The 16,611-nt window shown below is 49.3% G+C and overlaps 1 protein-coding gene across 3 annotated transcripts in view; it reads left to right on the top strand.

The window, feature by feature from the left end:
• Nucleotides 1–16,611, top strand: part of SFMBT1 (Scm like with four mbt domains 1) — a 1,637,826-nt gene that overhangs the window by 135,092 nt on the left and 1,486,123 nt on the right. For all 3 annotated transcript variants that reach the window (XM_069643544.1, XM_069643545.1, XM_069643546.1), the window contains exon 2: nt 14,124–14,281. In XM_069643544.1, coding sequence (XP_069499645.1) covers nt 14,254–14,281 — 28 coding nt within the window. In that variant the 5' untranslated portion in view covers nt 14,124–14,253. The remainder of the gene's footprint in view (nt 1–14,123; nt 14,282–16,611) is intronic.

Genomic DNA, 16,611 nt, shown 5'->3' with positions numbered 1-16,611 from the left:
GATTGACGCGAGGTACAGGCTACATTCTTCGGAAGAAGTGGCCTTGCCGTCTTGTCCGCCTCCCTCCTCCACAGTGGTGGCTGTGGCTACGTTGCAATCCAGACCTGCAGCATCCTCCTCCGCGACGGCTACTCAGGTCTTGGGAAAGGAGGACAAGCTCCTGGACTCCCTAGGGAGGAAAATGTTTTCCAATTCGGCCTTGCAGCTCAGGCAGGCCAATGCAGAATTGATTTTGGCGGGAGCTAACATGCGGATGTGGAGAGGTCTGTCAGAGTTTGAGGAGCACATTCCGGTCGAAAAGTTGGAAGATTTCAGAGGAAGCCTTTCCGATGCCAGGGTCTTGGCCCAGGATGATCTGGAGGCTGCGGCTCATCACGCCGACACCTCGGCTCGGGGTCTGATGCTTGGGGTTGATACCTCGCGGCAAGCGTGGCTACATGCCACTAAATCCTCGAAGGAGGTGCAAGACAAGGTTCTGGTCCTTCCATTTGGTGGTAAGGAGCTTTTTCACTCTTCTACTGATGTAGAGCTCACCAAAACCAAAGCCAGCACTCAGACGGCCAAATCATTGTCTGTTCTGGTTAAAGCTCCCTTCAAGGCTCAAAGGCCGCTGTCGCAAGGTCGACCTTCCTCTGGTTTTAGGGGCTTCCTCGACCGCAAATCACGCAGAGTGGATACTCATGCAGGGAATAACCGCCGTAGACAACAGCGTACGCGGTATTTCTCCCGCTCCTCAGCCTCCTCATCAGGTTCAGGTGGCACCGCCACCGATAAACCTGCCAAATGAGGGTTTTCCGCGCTCGCACGAGACCCCGGTGGGAGGACGCAGTGCGACTCATTGGGAGGCGTGGCAGGCCATCACAGAAGACAGATGGGTCTCGTCAGTCGCTCGAGTGGGCTTCCGCTTACCTTTACCCCCTACCTCAACCCTCCTTTTCAGCTGTCGGGCTCACCCTCCCTCAAGGCCGAGGTTCAGAAACTTCTGCTCCTCAGAGCTGTGGAACCCGTTCCCCTTGGGGAGCGAGGGGAGGGCTTCTACTCCCGGCTGTTTACGGTGCCCCAAACCCAACCAGGCCAGCCTGCGCACCATACTAGACCTTTACCAGTTCAATCTTTCCCTACCCCAAGAGAAATTCAAGATGATCACGCCCGGCCAGATTCGCTCCTCGTTGCAGACGGGCGATTGGCTCAGCGTGGTGGATCTTCAGGATGCGTACATGCATATCCTGATTTGGAATCCACACAGGAGATACCTCCGTTTCTCTTTGGGAGAGGAGCACTTCCAGTTTCGGGTGCTTCCTTTTGGCCTCAGTTCGGCGCCGCGTGTCTTCACGAAGATGATGTTGGTGATTGCGGCCTATCTTTGTCTCCAGGTTATCCATGTGTATCCCTATTTGGACGACTGGCTCCTACTCAGCCCTTGTCCATTGGCAGCAGCGGGCAACCTCCAGTCTCTCCTTCAGCTCCTGTTCCATCTTGGGTTGTCGCTGAACTGGCGGAAATCCTCCATGACGGTCTCACAGGACCCGACTTTCCTGGGTTTTCATTGGAACACGATAGACTGCCCAGTGCATCTGACCGGGGACAGAATGGCGGTTCTGTTGGCCACGTGTCAGATGTTTACGCAGTCGGAGAGCATGTCGGCCTGGTGGTTCCAGAGGCTTCTGGGCCTCATGAGTACTGGCTCTTCCTCTTGCTCGTCTCAAAATGAGACGGACCCAGATGGCCCTTCGGAGTTCCTGGCGTCGGGCTGTAGACCTGGATTCCAAGCAGATAATGATTCTGGATTCCATGAGAGCAGACCTGGACTGGTGGTCATCTCTCAGCAACCTGTCAGTGGGCGCGGGGTTCCAGGACCCAGCCCCCATGGTGACGATCACGACAGACTCCTCCCTTTTCGGGTGGGGTGCGACGTTAGATCTTCTTCAGGTCTCGGACCTCTGGTCACCTCAGGACAAGCTCCTGCACATAAATCAATTGGAGCTTCTGGCGATTTTTCTGGCACTCAAGGCGTTCAGACCTCTCATTGTCAACAAGGTGGTCCGCATAAGAACGGACAATGCGGTGTCACAATGTACTACATAAACAAGCGAGGGGGAACGAAGTCTCCCCCTCTCGTGGATCTGTCCATCCAGATTTGGGAGTGGGCCGTGCTTCATGAGGTTTGGCTGCTTGCAGTGCACATCCCGGGCCGGTTGAATGTCACCGCGGATGCCCTCAGCCGGCGGACAGTGGTCAGCTACGAGTGGGAGTTGAAGGCGGAGATCCTCTCATGGATTGTCTCGCGTAGGGGCACACCGGAGGTGGCCCTCCTTCGTCCCGGCGGTAAACAAGAAGCTTCCTCAGTACGCCTCCAGAGGGGGGATGGGAGCCTCCTCTCTGGGGGACGCACTCGAGATCCCATGGCACAACATGAGAGCTTACGCCTTCCCTCCTCTTCCTCTAGTTCATCGAGCAATTTGGAAGTTGAAGAGCTCTGTCAACTGTTCTCTTCTACTGATAGCTCCGTGGTAGCCGGCCAGGTTTTGGTTCTCAGAACTTCAACACCTGTCGGTGTGTCCGCTGATCAGGTTACCAGTAACTCCCGATCTTCTTCACCAAGGGGAACAGCAGATGTGGCACCCCTCCCCACAATCGCTCAACTTGGCGGCATGGTGCCTGAGTTCACAGCTCTAAAGCATTTGGGTTTGTCTGCGGATAACATGCGCATTATCCAGGCAGCCAGGAAACCCTCGACCAGATCCCAATACAAGAGTAAATGGCTCAGGTTCTGTCATTGGTGTTTGGAAAAAGAATTGGACCCGAGGGTGGCGACGATTGACACAGTGCTGTCCTTCGTATCCTCCCTAGCAGAGTCAGGGGTTCATGTCTTGTCCTGCAGGACTTATCTCTCGGCGATTTCCGCCTACCTCTCTACAGACCGGTGTTCTTATTTGTTAACTAACCCGGTGGTGAAGAGACATTTTGCTGGTTTGACACGCATCTACAATCCGTTTCGTAGTCTGCACCCGCCTTGGGACCTAAATGTAGTCCTGACGGCGCTGTGCCATAAACCCTTTGAGCCAATGGCTATGGTTGACCTCAAGTACGTGTCCTGGAAAGTGTCCTTTCTGGTAGCCGTTACGTCAGCGAGGAGAGTGAATGAGCTCCAGGCATTGTCGGTGGAGCATCCTTTCTTGGTCTTTCACAAGGACAAGTTAGTCCTTCGGACGAACCCAGCTTTCCTACCAAAGGTAGTGACCGAATTCCATCTGAATCAGTCGATTTCCCTTCTGGTCTTTTTTCCGAACCCTACCTTGGAGGCAGAAAGGGTTCTACACTGCCTGGATGTCCAAAGAGCTCTGAAGTTCTACCTGGACAGGACCTCTGAGCTTCGGAGCTCTTTCCAACCGTTTGTGATCTTTGGTAAACCCCAGGGCAGGCCGGCGTCTAAGGCATCCATTTCCAGATGGAATGCTGCCTGTATCACGGAATCTTTCACAGTCCAAAAGCTGAAACCTCCTAAAGGTATCCATGCACATCAGGTGCGAGGCAAGGCAGCTGCGGTTGATTTTCAGAAGTATGTTCCCTGGGAGTCCATCGCTAAAGCGGCTACTTGGGCCTCCCCATCTGCTTTCTGTAAGAATTACTGCCTCGATATGAGCTCTAAAGCTGACGCTCAGTTCGGCCAGGCTGTGCTGAAGAACCTGTTTCAGTAAGGGGTATTTCGATCCACCCATAGTTCCTGTAAGGAGTGCTTGGGAATCTCCCATAAGTATGGAGGAAAGGGGACGGGACGTAGGAGTATTACCAGGTTACTCACCGTAGTGACCACCTTACTCCTAGTCCATAGTCCCCTTTCCTCCATACGCCCGCCTGCCGTCCCCTCTAATAAGGTTCCTCTGTTATTGCTAATGGGTCTTGACCCTGCGATAGAAAAGGACTGATGGGCGATGTGCGGGGCGGAGCCAAGGTGGGCAGGGTTACGGCCGCGTGCCGGGCCCCGTGCAGGAAAGAGAGGAGGGACACATTTTAGAAAAAAATTTGGATGCTTTTTACAAAGTGCTCCGTTCCCGTCCCACAGGACGGAGAGATGTCCCATAAGTATGGAGGAAAGGGGACTATGGACTAGGAGTAAGGTGGTCACTACAGTGAGTAACCTGGTAAGACCTTCGCATCCAGGTTCCCCCAACCAGACTCCAAGGGGAACGCCCTATGGATGAGCTGGTCAAGGCAATGTGCTTACGCTTTTCTCCCCGACACCATTAATGAGCAGGATAGTGAACAAGATGCACAGAGAACAGATGACTCTCATCCTAGTTGCTCCTATGTGGGCGAGAAAACCGTGATATCCAGATTACCGCAAGCTGGCGATGTGCGATTCCATCAAGCTCCCGTACCTAACCAACCTGTTAGACCCAACACGGGGGGACAACGATGCACCCACAACCACACTCGATGAACTTGGCTGCATGGCTCCTGAAGTCAGAGTTTCGACACCTGAATCTTCTACAGCGGTGTATGGATATCCTCAAGGAGGCACGAAAACCAAACACTAGGCACTGCTATTTCGACAAGTTCAAAAGATTTGTCATTTGGTGCCAGTCAAAACAAATTCCGTAGAATGTACTCCTTCCCACATTCTAAATCATATGCTCCACTTGTTAGACCAAGGGTTAGTCTTATGAAGGTTCACCTGGCAGCTTTATCCGCCTATGCAGCTTTATCCGCCTATAGCACCTCTCAGAGTAAAGTCTTGTGGTGCAAAGTACCAGTCATTAAAGCATTCATGGAGGGAGTAAAGAGGCTTCACTCTCAAATTTCGAATCCCCCGCCAGGATGGGATCTCAATGTAATACTAGCAAAGCTCATTGAACCCCCTTTCGAGCCTTTGCACCAAGCGAGTCTTAAACAACTTACCTACAAGACTGCCTTCTTAGTGGCTATTACTTCCATAAGAATAGTCAGTGCAGGACCCTTTCTTTATTATCCATAAAGATAAATTGGTTTTACGTACTCGTCCTAAGTTCTCACTTAAATTTATTTCTAAATTCCACGTGAACCAATCCATTGAGTTCCCGGCTTTCTTTTGGAAGCCAACTAGCTCAGCTGAGGTCAAACTCCACACACTAGATTTGTGGAGAGCGGTTCTCTACTACGTAGACAAGACCAGGCCGCTTAGAAAAACAGATCAACTGTTTGTCTCCATAGCAACAGGCAGGGAAGGAGAATGCATTTCCGAGAATGCTATCTCCGGATGGATAGTCAGATGTATACAATTATGCTATTCATTATCAAGCGAGTCGCTGCCTTTCACACCAAAAGCTCACTCCACACAGAGCACAGGAGCTACTCTGGCTTTTATTGCAAATGTCCCCCTAGACAGCATTTGCAAAGCAGCTACATGGAGCTCCGTACATACTTTCACTCAGCACTACTGCATTGACACACATTCCAGAGCAGATACACAGGTGGGACAAGCAGATCTAAAACATCTATTTGCCGCTACTCCTCCTCACGACCCACCACCTTCTCATAACACTGCTCGCTAATTTATGCATAGCATGTGATCTAAGCAGATTCCACAAGCCTCAGAAGGGATACATTACTCGCCGTAATCGTATTTCTGATGCTTGTATCTGCTTAGATTCACATGCACCCACCCTTCCTCCCCTGGCAGAAGGTGCATAGATGTTATATGAGCTTTCTGTCTGTATTTGCTTGGATACAACTGTACTCGCATTACACTTCATGCAACCTCATGTCAGAACAAAACAATCTGAGGGACCTCGACGCTTGAAGGACCATGGGTACAGCAAACGTCACACTAGGGGTAGTATTAGTGGCACGCCCTGTCAACGTCCCTTTTCGATTTATGAAAACTAATACTCTGTAGCTTCCACTAGATGTCGGCCTATGCATAGCAGGTGAATCGAAGCAGATGCAAGCATCAGAAATACGATTACAGTGAGTAATGTATCCCAGATCCACTGGGGGATAACTCCTCTATTGCATACAAAATTGGCTGCAGTGTCCTGCAAGGAGCCAGTCTGTCACCACTTCTTTTTAACTTGTAGATTAGGTTTCTTTGTATGATCCTGGAGAAAATCAGTGTTTTTTTTCACCAATTACGCTGATGATACCCAACTGGTCATAGAACTTAGCAGTGACTACACCCAAGACTGTGCCAATGTAAAAAAAACTGTACAAGTTAATTGAAAAATGGATGACCAACAACTGGCTTTGTCTCAATGCCAAAAGGACAGAATTAATCATTTTTGGGACTAATACAGCCAGAGCAAGACTGAACCATCAATACAAGTGTTTTAACATCAATGAGACCTAAATAAAAGTTGTGAACAAAGTCAAAACTTTGGGGATGCACATCGAAGCATCACTGAGCGCGGAGTCCCAGGTCAGGCCACTGACTAAGAACTGCTCGTATTACCTGAGACTCCTACACAGAATACACCCTTATCAAAGCGGTGAAAATTGTGCTACAGTAGCTAGAGCCACCATATTGTCCAGGTAAGATTACGGCAATGCCCTGCTACTAGGAGCAAACAAAAGGCACATTGCAAATGTAAAAAAATACCAAATATGGCTGTGAGAATCATCAAAAGGAAAAGGAAAACCGAACACATCAGTGAAGATAGGAGAAATCTACACTGGCTTACTATCGAAGATGGAATACAGTTCAAACCCCTGATGCTAGCCCACAGGTGCGTCCATTGGAAAGCCCCAGCATACCTCAAGAAGAAACTGGTTACAAATGTACTGAGATGGGCACTCAGTTCTGAAGCCCAGAGCAACCTTGTAACCACCAGTTTCAGGCAAACCAACAGACTCAGCAAAGCGTTTTACACCAAAGCTGCGACCTTGGGGAATAACCTCCCACCACAAATGAGACTGAAGCTCTCATACATTACCTTCTGAAAGAAACTCAAGACTCACTTGTTTAGATAACTCCCTTAATCTAAGCTAAAACCTGTCTGAAAATCCGTAGATTCATGTTGTCCCGTGACCTATTTGTATAATGTGACTTTGCGTGTACATGTGGCGCCCTGATGCCTGCGGGCTCCGGCGTGGTAGAAATAAATAAATATATAGTGTTGCCGGAGTACAGTGTATTATTTATATTTATGTATTTATCTGAACCTTATTTTATTTAAAGAAGCGGTTATCACCTTACAGTGTGACATTCCTTTGTTGGAGGGACAGGGGTTTCGGGGAGGGTAGGGGATTCACTGTACTTGAGAACCAGCCTGCATCATCTCCTACAAGCTTATGGGCGACTATCCTGCCGGACCCGACTGTAGACCTTTTATTACAAAACACAGTTCGCTAAATACCAAACCATGCTCTGAAGGCCGCTATGTTGCCATTAAAAGCCTTTTACTAGGTCAACTATACACGCTTGTTTCCGCATATGCCCCCAATATGGGTCAAACCGCCTTCTATGACTCTCTGGGCACAACCCTCTCTTTCTCAGAAGGCCTAAAGGTGATCGGAGGTGACTTTAACAGAGCCCAGATCCCACGAACGACAAATCGCATCCTCCCTCTCCTAAAGATTTCAACACAGCACTGGGCCTCCTGTGCCTTTTCAGAACTCTAGAGGTAGTGGACTCATGGAGGGTGCTTCACCGCACAGAGAGGGATTTTTCGTTCTACTCCTATGTCCATAGGACCTTCTCAAAAATCGACCTCCTCCTGACATCGCCACAACTATTGTCTTATGTCAAGGAAATCTCGATTGGGACGAGAACCCTATCTGACCATGCACCAGTAACCCTAGAACTCCGAGTTCAGCAATCTACTCCTCCCGCACCTCCCCCCACCCCCTCGCCGCTGGGCTTTATTTGACCCGATCCTCAACGACATGCCCCTGAAAGACTCAATCGCCACCACTATCCGAAACTTCCTCAAAGAAAATCGGAATGAGGATACTTCCCCAGCAAACACCTGGGATGCCTTGAAGGCGGTGGTTCGGGGGGGAACTGATTGCCCAAGGAGCGGCATGTCACAGGTCCAGGCGACAAACCCGCCAGTCCCTTGAAGAGGATCTTCAAGAAGCTAAAAGAACACATAAGCTTAAAGGCTGGTCCCCGAAAACACAGCGGGCTATTCGTATCGCCCGCAATAAAATTGAGGCTCACTATACTGACGATACAGCTCATCTCCTGGCCAAAACTAAACAGTTCTACTATGCTAAATATAACAAAGCGAACAAACTATTAGTGAGCAAACTAGCCAAAATGGGACGGAACAACACAATCATCGGGCTACGGGACCGCCAAGGCACTGTTGAATATGCAGAGCGGGAGAAGCAGCAACTGGCAGCGGATCTTTTGGCTCAGGTGATGACCGCACCCCCAGAGACCGAAGTGAACAAGAAAAATACCTACAGAAGGTGGCTCTACCCCACCTAAAGGCTGCAGATCGAGAAAACCTGGACGCTCCTATCACAAGTGAAGAAATTGAAACCGCCATTAAGTCCCTCAAATTGCGAGTCCCAGGGCCCGACAGGTTCTCTACCGGATTTTACAAAATTTTCCGGCCACAGTTACTGGCTCCTATGGTGGCACTCTTTAACTCTTTCAGGGACTCGGGCACTGTCACCCCCTCCATGGCGGAATCCATCACAGTTCTGTTACCCAAACCGGGTAAAGACCCCAAAGACACAGCTTCGTACAGACCCATTGCCTTGCTAAATATTGATGGCAACATCTATTCCAAAATCCTGGCCAACCGCCTCTTACCTATTTTACCCGACATAATCCACCCGGACCAATCGGGCTTAATTAGCAACAGATCTATGGGAGACAATGTCCGCAGAGCCCTAAATCTGATTGACCTCACCGTCCGCAACTCTCAAAAACTAGTGCTGGTGGCCCTGGATGCCACCCAAGGCGTTGCATGGGGTAGACTGGGCCTTTATGTGTCAAACTCTTGAAGCTTTTCGCATCGGGCCCATGTTCCAGAAGATGATCTTGGTTAACTATCAATCTCCGAAAACTCTTCATAGAGTCAATGGCGTTCTTTACAATCAGATTCCACTAAACTGTGCGACTAGGCAGGGGTGCCTGCTGTCCTCACTGCTTTTTGCTTTAACTATGGAACCTTTTGCCTAGAGAATCGGAGCCAATCCTAATATCAAAAGCCCCCTGTCATGATCTCTGCTTCCAAAAGGTCAGGGTTTTCCCAACTCCCTTGGAAGCAGATCCATAACCCAGGTTCCGAGTGCCAACCAGTCCCAATTGGGACCTTTTGGGCCCAGTCCTGGCGCCAGTGGCACCAGGCTCATAAATATGCCCAGTCCCAGCGCTGGAAGCGCCGGGCTCATAATGCTTGGGTGGACTTACCTGCAGCAGACCATACTGCTTACTTGCCTGCCAGTTCAGCCTCTGATCCTCTTCTGTTTGGAACTACTTTTCCTGTTGGGTGGGGCAGGAGCCGCTCCCTAGGTTCAGAACACTGGAACTCTTCTGGAAAGCAGGAACTCTTTTCTTACCTAGGCGTGGCTGTGGAAGGAGACACCTAAGCACTACAGGAGGCTATTTAAACCACACCCGATGGATGAATCTTGCTTTGCGTTATTCTGCATCCTCTGCAGCAGAACGCTCATCGTGTCTTCTGCATCTGATCCTGGGCCTAAGGAAAAAGGCTTACCATCCTGAATCCAGTCTTCAGCAACACCTATAAAGACAAGAAAGAACAGGTTAGCATTACGGTCTTCAGTGACAGCGCTTCACTTACCTGGTCCATCGGCTGTCACCAACGCCTCGCGCTGCATTCCGGCATCTGAAAGACAAAGGCTTACCTACTCTTCGTGCGCTCCGGAGGTCTTCGCACTGCATTCCGGCATCTGAAAGACAAAAGCTTACCAGCTCTTCGCACGCTCCGGAGGCCTTCGACGCTGCATCCCGCATCTGAAAGACAAAACAAGGTGCGTTTAAAGACATTGGAGAACTTTAATACTCACGTGCCATTACTCCTTTCCACATCTAACCCAGTGGGTATTCTGGCACCCTGCAGCCGCTCCGAACTTGTACCTGCAAAATAAAAAGACAGTTAGAGCGCATCGTGAAGCAGGCAACAAGCGCTTACTTACGTGCTTCCAGGCGCTTCCATTCATCACACGGGCTCCATCTTCAACTCACTTCAGCCCGTCATCCGCCATCGCCGGAACCCTGCAAAAACAAGAGACATCATTACTAAAGACTTTTAAAGACATTAGAATTACTCGAAACTTACCGTTCGTGCAGTAAACGACGGACAGCAGTCCTCTGAAGTCAAGAGGCCTGCTCCCCTTATCCAGTGAAGAAACTGGTTACAGCACCCTGCCCCGAGGCAGATGGAGAGCACGGCGTTCACTTACCTAAGGTGAGAGCGTTAACCTTTGGGGTTCTACAGGAGAAGAGAAAGGGAAGAAGAGAGAGACATTCAATAACCCAGTTCATTAATCCCATATTTTATATCTGCAGACATCTTACCCTTCGAGTCAGACATACAGTGCACAGAGGTCCAGCCCAAAGAGCCAGCCGTGTGTTACACATCACCTTTGAAGATACGGTATACGCCCAGTCAAGACCGGCGCCTCTACGGGAATCAGGTGAGCGTTACACCCCCAGATTGGCCCCACCCAACATAAAATAGCCCTTTACGCAGACAATGTCCTACTCGCCCTTTCGGAAACCACCTTCTCCTTACGTCACGCCCTTGCAGAAATAGATAACTACGGGGAGGTCACATGCTTTTCCATTAATTTTAACAAATCAGTGGATTTGGGTGTCAGCCTGTCACCTGGTGACCGAGAGGCCCTAGCTCAATGTCCCGTCCAATGGAAGAAGTTGATTCCCTATCTGGGAGTCCACATCCCTGCAGACCACAAGACAGCATACCAGGCAAATTTTTCCCCACTTTTCCGCGAACTGGAAAGAGACTTGAAGAGATGGCCATCGGAAGAAATATCACGGCGAGCAAAATGAATCTGCCCAGATTCTTGTACGACTGCTACGCCCTACCCGTAACAATTCCGCCGGACACCCTTCAGGGGCTCCAGAAGAAACTGCTTCAATTTTTCTGGAAAGTCAAAAAAGCTAGAATCCCCCTGAAAACGATGCTGTGTAATGCACAGCTGGGAGGATTGGGAGTCCCCGATCTACAGAACTACCAAATAGCGTCTCAGTTAGTCCACACCCATGCCTGACTGATGACTTCGGGGCGCCTGAGATGGGTGGAGATAGAACAATCTCGACTACCCCTTCCCCTGCGTTTTCTCCCGCATATACCACCTCCACTTCGGCAGAGCTGGAACGAGTTGCTATGGTCCATGAAACAGTCTGAGCGCATGGGACTGGGCATAGCGATGCAAAAAGATTCCGAGGGGGATGGGCCCTTTTTCTCTGGTCTTCGTGAACCCCTCTTTCTTTACCAGAACTAACCCCCACAACTTTAGGAATTGGATCAGGGGAGGCCTGGAATCACTGGGCCAACATTTTGTGGAAGGTCGCCCCCGAACATTTGAACAATGCAAGGAAACTTTTCAGCTTAAGGAATCGAACAGATTCTCTTATATTCAGCTTCGTCACTGGTGCACCCAACCCCAAAACTCTGCAAGCCGCAACGCTCACCCCCTCCTCTCTGAAACTAACTCTGCTACAACTTTCGACCCGGGGAAGGATCTCGGCCCTATACAAACGCTTCCTAGGTGACTTCCTTACCTCCAAGACCCGCGCTATGGCTCCGTGGGAAGCAGACCTGGGGCACTCATTAACTGACCAAAACTGGGTCGATATATGGTCACGAACCCACTCATCGTCCTCCTGCATTACAATTGGAGATTGCTTGTACAAGCTCCTACTTCAGTGGTACTACCCACCCCTGTGGTTCCATCATATGAACTGAGATTTGCGCCCCGCCTGCTGGAGACTATGCGGACACCCGGGCTCCTTCTTTCACATGTGGTGGTCATGCCCGAAAGTTCAACTGTTCCTGACACACTGCTTAACCACTATTGCATACATCACTCGGGTGGTGATCCCACTTGAACCCGAACCTATTCTTCTGGGTTCTCCGGTCCCAGAGTGCTACACCAGATCGGGAAGAATAGCCAAACTTCTGACCCAATGTCTACTGGCAGCACGAATTGTGGTGGTCCGCACATGGAAATCCGCTGAAGGACCTCTTATGACGCTGTGGTGGGGAAAAATGTGGGACTTTCTGATTGCGGAGAAGATGACTGCGGCCAGAGCCGGACTTCTACATCGCTTCCAAGATGCCTGGGCCCAATTTCTAGACTGTGATAGAAAGGTCCTGGCCTTAACCTACAAGCCCTGGACCACAGACCCTATCTATGGTGGGAGCCCCGGAGGTCGGGAGAGGGGAGAGGGAGTCGGGAAGATTTAAGAAACTGTATGCCATGCTATTATGTCATTTGACCTGTAATCGCTCTGCTCTGTTTCAAAAATAAACATAGTTTTAAAAAACAAAAAAAACAGTTCGCAAGTATCTGGGAGGAAACCTCTTCCTCTGTCCTTTCTTTAGCTCGTACAAATAGCATCAGGTCTGGTTCACTATCCTGCCAGACTTGTCTCTTTCTCTTTACTTGGCAAAGGGCCCGACCCCTTGTTCTGGTTTCTGTTCCTTCCTTTCTCTTTTACTTGGGCCCTAGATCCCTCTGGACTGTTTTGGGATCTCCTTGACTTATCCTGTGGATTGTTTCTCTTCTGTGGGTTCCAGACCCCTCTATTTTCTTGATCTCCCCGACTTATTGTGGGCCACAGCCTGTTGGTTATATGATTCTATGTGCTTGTGTGAGTCTTTAACCCCTGTATAATTCTTTTGCTGGTTTTACCATCTTTCAAATGGGTCCCAGACCCTGCTGTGCTGTGCTGGCGGAGCTTCCCCATCTTCATGTGGGTCCCTGACGCCAGTATCCTGTTTCTGTGGGAGCTCTGCCCCTGCTTCACTCAATGTCCAATTGAACCAACCAGGTGTACCCTCCTGCCAGGTACTGTTCCCCATAGGATGTTTTACAAAGTTAACTTCAAACTTTGTAAATCATCCGTTATCCCTTTTTCTCTTCTTGGGATATTGGTATATGCCTTTTATACCTATGTCCCAGTAGCCGGCCAAACCCTTTTCCTACCTTCAAGAAATGATGTTGCGGTTTCCTGTCTGTCCTGGGAACCGAGCGTGGCTTCCATGCGGCTCCCACATTTGGTGTCCTTTCCATGCGGCTGCCACATTTGGTGTCCTTTCTTCTTGTGCTCTCGGCTGCACCCCTTCTCCTTCTTGCTTTGGCTTTGCCGGTCGGGGTTCCTCTTTCCGCATTACTGGACATGTCCCTGATGGATTGCCCTCCCAGAGCGACTCATCCCTCCTTGCCAGCGTCTCAGCTGCTTCCCTTAGGGTCCCTCACCACGGGACCGTTGTCCGGTTCCTCGCTCCTCTAGGGCTGGCTTGACAAAATATGCGGTCCTTCCTTGCTTTTCATCATCTAGGCTGCCTCTAGTAAGTGGTACCGCGTATGTTAGTTCTTCAGTTCACTTTTGCCTCCTTGCCTGATCAACTACATGTCAATGATGGTTTGTGTTCTACCTGGGTAAGCCTCACTCTTCCTCATCCCAGTATGATTAATGAAGTATTCTACTGAAATACATGGAAGTGTGGGGGACCGCAAGGGAGTGAGTGGGGTGAAAGGACAGTGAGGACAGTAATGGAGGGGGTAAATACTGCAGTCTCACTAGGCTATCGTTACTGGTCCTATGGAGGGACTCCCTCCCCATTAGATCCACCCGCTGTGTACCACCCCCCCCCCAGGGCGACTATCAGGGTAGCAACCTCACCTCCCTGGCCTTATGAGAAGGGGGTTCCCCAATGGGAGCAGTGGCATTACCCTGGGATTCGTCACAAAGCCAACATACAGCATTATTTTGACAACTTGGGTAGTGCAACAGCCATAAAACAAACAAAACAGAGGATTTAGTCAATAATTCTAATTAAGCATTTGCTTGCTGGATGTACAAGTTATGCCGGCTTGATGTGTGTAAAATTTTAAAAGGTCCATGTGTCGACCTGTCGTATGTCTAAGACTTTGTCCGATATTCTGCTTGTCTGAAGATTGTTTGTTCTTTTCAGAATTCTGTCGAGTCATTTCTAGAAGTCCTCAAATGAAAAGATGAGCAGTAGCAGATAAAAGGCAACTCGGGAGGTGTTGGCAGATCTCCGCTCGGCGACACTCGATCACCTCTTAGAAAGGGCTGTGAAAATGAACCGAGAACAGAAACATGAAACAGGTACGACATACCTCAAACTAAAAAAGGCTGTTACTCTATGGAAGAAATATGGTGAATACAAAAGAAATAACCTTTTGAATTCCCTCCGATTCTTGACTTTCATCTATTCTATTGATGCAGAAAATTTAAGCAGGGCTATTTATTTTTACATTTGTATTGCACACTAAATCCGTAGTTCCGTAAAGGCGCAGCTTGCAGAGCAAGAAAACTGGCAATTATGAAAGTTACTAGAACGAGTATCGGAGCCTTAGGACAGGCATTGTGTATAAGTTGCGGGCCAAGTGCTGATTGGTTATCGTAGGGGCGGAAGGGACAGGATAACCCTACCTGAAAACCCAGGTTTTCAGGTGTTTCTGGAAAGTCCAGTAGCATTGCTCAATTATTAGTGTTGGGGGAAGAGAGTTCTACAGTTTTGCTGCAATGACTGGGAAACTTGAGCTGCCTGCTTTTGATGGTCTGAATTTTGGGAGGGTGAGTCTGTTGGCATAGGCAGTTCTAGTCTGTCTTGTAGAAACGACTCTCATGATTTTCTGGTCGAGATACGGGGGAGCTGTCTTGGCGAGGCACCTATGGATGATTGTAAGAGTTTTGAACACGATCCTTTCTTGGATGGGGAGCCGGTGGGCTTTTCTTCTTGCAGTGGGGATGTTGTCTTATTTTGGAATGTTCAGTGCTGAGCGGAGAGCGTTGTTTTGGATCATCTGCAGCTTTTGAAAATTTTGCTTAACAGGGCTAGCAAACAAGAAGTTGCAGTAGTTCATCGCCTGTGCCGTCATAGTCGCAAGACTGGTGAGGCAGCTGTCTGACGAGAGGAAAGGCCTACAGCCGTTAATAGGTTTGATGGTGTGGGCTGCCGAGGAAGCAATCGCATTGACTTGGGAGATGTTTAGGTAGACTATCAGGGTTTTTACTGACTTAGAGCTAGGGATGTTGATACCGTCCATGGTGAAGGAGGTGTATTGCTGTTCAAAGTTGTTGATTACTGTGGAAAGTCCGACTGTGTTGCTCTGTTTATTCATAGTTTAGACAGGAGGTTAGTGCCATACAAGATTGGAAAGTTTGATAGATGGAGTTTATCTTCTCTGAATCTTGGAGGTAGTTGCCGGTGATGGGGTGGAGAATTTGGGTATCGTCGTCATAGTTAGTGTAGGAGATGCCATTTGAGTCTAGGATGTCAAGCAGAGGTTTCGTGTAGATGTTCTAAAGAGTCAGGGAGACGCATGAGCCTTGGGGGATGCCACAGGAGATGGGAGCCAGGGGTTTTGGGGGGACGCTGATTGTTCTGGCTTTTAGAAATGTGGCGACCCAGCTATATGCCTCTGGTGAGAAGTTGGCTGCAGATGAGGTGTTGGCAGATGAGAGGTGAGGTCATCTAGTTGGATTTTTAAATCAAGCAGGGCAGATTATGTACAGTGGCCTGAGCGGAACCCGGATTGTCTGATCCCAAGTATGTGATTTGCCTCCAGATAATGCCGAATTTGGACATAGGTTTGGACATAAGCTGCTCTGTCCAGACTCTTTAGAAGAAAGGGGACTGTTGTGATAGGTCGATAGTTTGTGGGGATGGAGGGGTCCAGAGATTTTTTTTAGTAGAGTGAATACCCATGCTTCCTTCAGGCTGATGGGAGCTTGGCAGAAGGCGTTGATAAATGTGGTGATGAACTGGACGAGGGCATCTGCATAGTCCATGATTTATTTATTGTGGGTGGGGCATGCGTCCCCTTTGCATCTGGAGGGTTTCAGATCCCTTAGCTGAGTAGTGACTTTGTCCTCCGAGATGGAGTTAAAGCAAAAAGATGGGCTGTCTTGAGAGGCGGAAGCTGGCTGAGGAAGAGATTTTGGGATCGTGGCTTGCTTCAGAAGGATCTTTTTGTGTAACAGGGCGATTTTATCCAGGAAGGCATTTTGGACTCTCAAGCACCAGCTTTCATCTTTGGAGACGTCCAGTGCGGCGGAGATGGTAGATTCAAGCTCTCTAAGAATGGATAACATTTCTCGAGTATTCAAATTTGCATTAGCAATTCTTGTGTTGTAGGTGGAGGACGTTGCTTGAAGTATGGATATCTTGTATGTTTTGGCTGCAGTGGTGAAGATGGATTTGAGTCGGTCCGAAGTGGTGTTTCTTCATTTCACTTCCGCCTCACGTTTCTTAGCATGGAGTGCCAGAACGTTGGAGGTGAACCAGGCTTTAAGGTGTTTGGATGGTTTAGCTTTACATGGTGCAAGGGGTGCAATGGAGTAGACAGCTGACAAGTGTTTTGGCCTACAGTTTGGCAAGCATGTGGGGGTCAAGGTTGGCCAAGTGTTCAGGCTGTAACTTGTTTTCATCA

The sequence above is a fragment of the Ambystoma mexicanum genome, chromosome 2p, assembly GCF_040938575.1.
Source record: "Ambystoma mexicanum isolate Mex_15411 chromosome 2p, UKY_AmexF1_1, whole genome shotgun sequence".
In the NCBI taxonomy this organism is placed as follows: Eukaryota; Metazoa; Chordata; class Amphibia; order Caudata; family Ambystomatidae; genus Ambystoma; species Ambystoma mexicanum.
The sequence above is the reverse complement of the archived record's forward strand: the minus strand, read 5'-3'. Positions and strand labels throughout refer to the sequence as shown.